At 36.4% G+C, this 6,325-nt stretch overlaps 1 protein-coding gene across 1 annotated transcript; it reads left to right on the top strand.

Annotated features, from left to right (window-relative positions):
- The first annotated feature begins 3,364 nt into the window (after positions 1–3,364).
- Positions 3,365–5,509, top strand: LOC130222455 (gastrula zinc finger protein XlCGF57.1-like). The gene has a single exon (XM_056455024.1). The coding sequence runs from the start codon at positions 3,428–3,430 to the stop codon at positions 4,127–4,129; it is 702 nt and encodes a 233-aa protein (XP_056310999.1). The 5' UTR covers positions 3,365–3,427; the 3' UTR covers positions 4,130–5,509.
- Positions 5,510–6,325: the final 816 nt, after the last annotated feature.

Here is a 6,325-nt window from a genome sequence, read left to right as displayed (position 1 = left end):
CTGGGATTTAACTAGAGAAAGGTTTGTTTTTAAACTTTTACATAAATATAAACCGATTGATTAAAGTTTCAGGTTTTCACCCGATGCTTAATTATGTTCCTACTGTTGACAATATTATTATTCTCTCTATATATAAGAAATGGAGTACTAGTTTTAATCAGCTCATTTATGGCTATTGTTTCTTACTCGGACTTAGCCGATTTCTTTTTGTTCATTACTCTCATATAAAGAAACTGTTGAAGCAAGTGTTGAAGAGAAGTTATTTTGTTTCTGTTCATTGTTTTATTCAGTTTAAACAGGATATTTTTATTGTTTTGTTCATTTAAACAGGATAAAGTGTCCAAACACAGAGAAAAACTCCTGCTGAAGCGACTGATCTCCACACTGTTATAAAGATGGCGTTTATTAAAGTGGAGAGTGAAGATGTGAAGATTGAAGAAACATTCAGAGTCAAACAGGAAGATCTGCAGGAACAAACAGGTTGGTTTTCATTCTCAAAGACCAACTCAGTCATTTGATCCTCATTCAGATATATTTTAATAATAAAATACTAAATTAAATCCATCTTGCAGCCCTGAGTGTGCTGCCTAGTTCTCCTAAAGGCACATAAGCACTCATTGAAAGACAGGAATGAGTTTCTTTCTTGTTACTTGTTCTCATGTCTTTTGCCATTTTTTAATGTATTATTAGTCTCCCATTTTCTCTACCTTAATGTTATTGCTTTTCTTGTTCTCCTACTGTTTGTAAAGTGTCCTTAAGCACTGGTGCTATGTAAAATAAATAAAAACAATAAATTAAAAAAGTTTAACTGAGCTGACGATATTTGACCTCCAGTATTCACATAGAAGATATCTGCTATTACAGTGATAGTGTTGGCTTAGTACTTTCCATTTGCATATGTCACGTTGATCACAATTTTCTTTTTTTCATCAACTTCTTTATGGGTTTAAACTTGTTTCTGGTAGTTGTTACTAGTTCTCACAGATAGTATCTGAGTTAGAATTACATCATTATTATAATTAATTACCAGGGCTATTGTGTTTAAACCGATTTCTGTGGCATCTCGGTGGGATATGAAATATTGTGTTGTAGCTCTTAAATCTTTTTTAAACAAGTCTTCATTTTCCTTTGTTGTTGTTTTGCTACCCAATCTGGCCAAAACCCATACAATCACCAACAATCCATCTCAATAACTCTTTCAACTTTTTATTCAAAAAGGTCATTTTAACTCTATTTATCATAATGGTTTAATTATTTTCCTTACAATAACATTTGTTTAAACGTGCTCCATGTATTTACTGCTGAAGACATCGACCTGGACAGATTGTTGTGCATAGATTTAGTTTATTATAGTTTTTAAATGTTTAAAAACATTTGTTCATTTTTATTATTTTGTACAGAAAATTTATGTTGGAATAAGTGTGTGGATACAAGTAAAGCTTGGTTATTTTTACACTATTTAAAATCTTTTGCCAAGAAATATCTAAAATATTGTAATTTTTTATTATTCATTTATTATTGTATAATTAAATACATGATATTATAATATTGTTTTGATAGGGCAAATAAAAAACTTTTTCATCTGGGCAATTTGAATAATTCTTTAGCCTTTTATGAGTCTAAAATATCATTCATAATGGTCTTAAAAATGTCTAAAGTCTTACATTTAACTTTGTGAAACCTGCAGAGACCCTGGTTTAAAGTATTTCAAAAAACTTGGATGCCCCCAATTTGAAACATGCTGAATAAAATGGACACTAAAACAATTAATTATTATAAATCATTGTACAGTATTCTAAACTATATGATGTTGCTGTGGGACGACGTAAGACAAAATGAACAAATTATAGTGGAACAATAACGTTTAGCATTGCACTGACTACAACTGGCCAACAAACTAGTCTAAATGACTTTTGCTGCTTAAGAAATGGATTACAGCATGCTGATGTTATGCAAACATTTGAGTGTAAAGTTCATCAGTATTGACCATATTCTTCATGTACCAGCAGGCGCCGCCATTGGAATCTATTTGCTTGACTTTATTTAAAGAATTCATTTTTAGATCTTAAAAACAGTGTTATGCTGCTTAGGCATGGGACGAAATCCACTTTCAATGTATAAAACCGCCAAATGGTATATGTAAGGTGTTTTTTTATGTTTTAAGTTTTTTAGGACACAGTATCTTCAGCAGAGAAGATATCCAAAGATGCCTTTTTTGATGGCATTTCTGCATCTTGAGATCAGGTCACTGACATAAATGACAATTTTTGTATGTCGCTGTTTGTCATTGTGCTCTGTTTATCCTGAGAGCTGATGCTGAGGATTCTTAGGGCTTTTCACACTTGAAACTGTTAACCCTGGGTCATTCTAACCCTCGTTATCAGAATCCTGGGTTATCTGTAATCACGTTCCACACTGCTCATGCTATACCTGGTGTTCATTAACCGACGGTTCACATTCCCTAACCCCAGGTTAACATTATTATTTGTATATTTACGTTGTCTCTGTCCCTGATTGGACAACCAGCAGGTAACCTTTTTAGATAGCATTTCTGCATCTTGTCAGGTATATAAAATGTCATCACGTAGGTCTTCAGCTAAGCCTCAGGGCATGCACAAAGGCAAGAAAACAAAGACAAAAGTACAAATGAATAAAAACGAATAGCAAAGTGTGTCATCTTGCCATCTCCTCATCACTCCAGTTTACAGCAAACGTGGCATTAAGCATTTGCATAAGTTCATTCATTCATTTTTCTTCAGCTTAGTCCCTTTAATTATCAGCGGTCACCACAGCGGAATGAATCACCAACTTATCCAGCATATGTTTTAAACAGCGGATGCTCTTCCAGCTGCAACCTAGTACAGGGAAACATTTGCATAATTAAAATACAATAATGCTTACTTATTAATATAAGTGTGAATTATGCGTACTTGCTGTGAACATGAAGATTTGTCTCAATCGGGTCTTCAAAGCAAGTTACAAATGTTTAAATCCAGTGGTAGATACACATGAGGGAACACAACACGAGTAAACTAGAGCATTTGATCATTTGCATTAAAAGCCACAGGCACAAAAAGAGCTTGGTTTCCTCTGACCCCCAAAATTAAATCTTCTGCAAGGTATATGATCTGATTTTGAGCTAAACCTCAGACACATTCTGGGAACACCAAAGACTTTTTCATTTTTGGGTGAAACATTTATTTCATGCTTGTCTCTTTGTGACTTCATACTAAAGTTAACTTTTTTTTTTAAAGACCTGATGGTGCTGAAAGAGGAGACTCATCAATGGAACGAAGTGAAAGAGAAACAACAGTTTAGGAAACCCCAAGAATTAACGACGAAAAACTGTGATGAAAAACTCACACAGACTAAAAAGACTTCATCACACAGAAGACCATGGAAATCTAAATCTAGGTGTAAAACCTACATGAGAATTCCCACTGGAAAGTTCCCATGCCAAGAGTGTGGAAAAAGCTTCTGTCATGCAGGAAACTTTGCAGCGCACATGAGAGTTCACACTGGGGAGAGGCCGTACATGTGCCAACAGTGTGGAAAAAGCTTCTATCATGCAGGAAACTTGGCAGCGCACATGAGAATTCACACTGGGGAGAAGCCTTACTCTTGCTCTCAGTGTGGAAAGAGTTTTAATCTAAATGGCACCCTTGAAGTCCACATGAGAACACACACTGGAGAGAGAAGTTTTACTTGCACACAGTGTGGGAAAAGTTTTTCTCAAAAACAAAACCTTGACACCCACATGAGGATTCACACTGGAGAGAAACCTTACACATGCACAGAGTGTGGTAAAAGTTTCCCATATAACAGCTCACTCAAACACCACATGATAAGTCACGCCGGAGAGAAGCCGTTTGCATGTGCTCAGTGTGGAAAGAGCTTCACATCCAAATCTAGCCTCATGAACCACATGAATGGTCACACTGGAACCATAGTGTTCACATGTGATCAGTGTGGAAAGAGTCTCACACATAAAGACTCCATTAAGAGCCACATGATGATTCACTCAGGAGAGCGTTTTAGATGCAGTGAGTGTGGAAAGGGCTTTAAACATAAAAGCAGCCTCAGCGCTCACATGAAGCTTCACAATGGAGAGCAGAGTCCTCAAAAATGAGGTCTTGTCCACACAAACATGAGTATATTTAAAACAGCAGCTTGTTCATGTAGTTTGGCTGTTCATTTACGAGAAGTTTAATTATAAACTACTTTCAAGAGGATCACATGCATTAGCTGCATTAGTTGCACAATTCTGCATTAGCTAACACATGATTCACCAATCAGATGAATCCTAACTCACTGTAAATACCCAGAGTTTTTACCTCAGTTACCTTCGTCTTGAAGAAGCACCTTTCACAATTACAGCCTCGAGTCTTTTTGAATCCAATGCCACAAGCTTGGCACACCTGTCTTTGAAAATTTTGCCCATTCCTCTTAGCAGTACCTCTCAAGCTTTATCAGGTTGGATGGGAATTGAAGGTGTACAGCCATTTTCAGATCTCTCCAGAGATGTTCAATAGGATTTAGGTCCGGGCTCTGGCTGGGCCACTCAAGGACATTCACAGAGTTGTCGTGAAGCCACTCCATTAGCCGCATATCCACTGTCGGGCCAGTGTGAGCCAGGGCTTTTATTGGACCGGGCTGAGCCAATCGCTCGGGAGGTAGAGCAGTGAGGCCAAAGTCATGTCGAGTTTCCACTGTCAGGCTAGTAGCTCGCAGCGCATCACGCAAATCCCACTCCCAGAAAGTCCCCCGAATCAAACATCACACAACCCTCCCACTTCAGCGGGAATCAGGCAGATAAAGCACACCATCGCATTATCACAAGAGCATTAAAATAAAGACAACCGAAACAAGAAAACGACACGATACTGTACAGCAGTACATTATATGTCTATACTGTGTGTTATCATTCATCATATTCATTTACTCACCGACCGACTGTTGGCATTGAAAAATCGAGTGGTCTCGCCAGCGCATGGAGCGCACCATCCATAATATAACACCACAGAAATTCTCTGTTAATAACTCGGTAGAAAATGTAGTTTATAACATCCTCATTTAGATATACGCTGTCAAACATTCAGCCCAAATGCTCCAGAGAGCCCTGAAACATTTATTTTTCCCTATAGGCTATATGACACAATAGGTGATTCCCCTTTATTTTAGGATGTTGCATATTATTCTGTGATCTTAAGTAAAGGAACGTGTTAAGTATTTCAGCACATAAGAGCAAGTAATAAAATATAGCCTATAGTTTGTTGCGCTCAGCAGCTTTTCACTAATAAAGCTCTTCATGTATTTAAAATTTCATTTTTAAATTTTAGCACGTCATATAAAACATAAACACTTGTTTGAGGACACAGAGCACATTTTGTATTTGCAGTTTTCCTCGATGCGTTTGTCAAGAGGCGCTGCGCAGGACAGAAAAAAAGGCAGCCTATTTCTGCTTTCACTCGCCCATAAAATGCTCTGTTTGCACGATTTGATTCATATCATCGTATTTAAATACTTTATAAGTAGTGTTTCAAACCTCCTCCAGTGTTTATTGTTTTTAGAAAATATCTAAAATCTTTTTTTCCGACAGGCCTTTGTAAAATGACATTTATATATGGCTTAACGGTTTGATTTATGTATTGTATATACCTAAATTGTTATAGCTAGCTTTTGTTTGTTTTATATTGGTTTATAAAAAATTCACCCCCCTCAGATGAAACTCCAGAGGAGACGCTGGATAGCCCGGTAATGCGACATTAATTGTTTTATACTGAAACTTTCCTTCTAAATGTGCTTTCTTGGTCTTATCCATATTTCTTTGTATGTTGAACACACGTCGGCCACAACAGGAAATAAAAAACTGCAACTGCGTGAATTTTTTTTTAACATATAATGTTAAATATTTCAAATTAATCGCATGTGTTAACGCACTAGTTTTGACAGCACTAATATATATCTGACTACTACTAACCAGCAATGTTGGTGGGGTTGGAGGGGCAGACTTTTGACTTAAAAAACCTGCATTTATGAATGAAGAATTTGGCAAAACATAAAAGGATGTTAACCAGGTGATGCTGTATACAATTTTCTTTAGTTACACCAAATTTAACTTGTTTATAGGAAAACGGGTTTACATGAATATTGACATGAGACATTCTGTCATGTATATGAGCCTAAAATAACTCAGAGTATGTACAATTGTAGAAAATGTGCTCAGTGGTTTCAATATCACTGTCACAACCTTAACAAGAGTTCTCCTCAGTATCAAATCTCAGGAATTTTTTGATGGATACACATCATTAATCATTTTAAACTG

Source organism: Danio aesculapii, chromosome 4 (genome assembly GCF_903798145.1).
Source record: "Danio aesculapii chromosome 4, fDanAes4.1, whole genome shotgun sequence".
NCBI lineage: Eukaryota > Metazoa > Chordata > Actinopteri > Cypriniformes > Danionidae > Danio > Danio aesculapii.
The sequence above is the reverse complement of the archived record's forward strand: the minus strand, read 5'-3'. Positions and strand labels throughout refer to the sequence as shown.

Coding starts and splice junctions, on each gene's coding strand:
- LOC130222455 (XM_056455024.1), top strand. CDS start 3,428: ATGAGAATTCCCACTGGAAAGTTCCCATGCCAAGAGTGTGGAAAAAGC.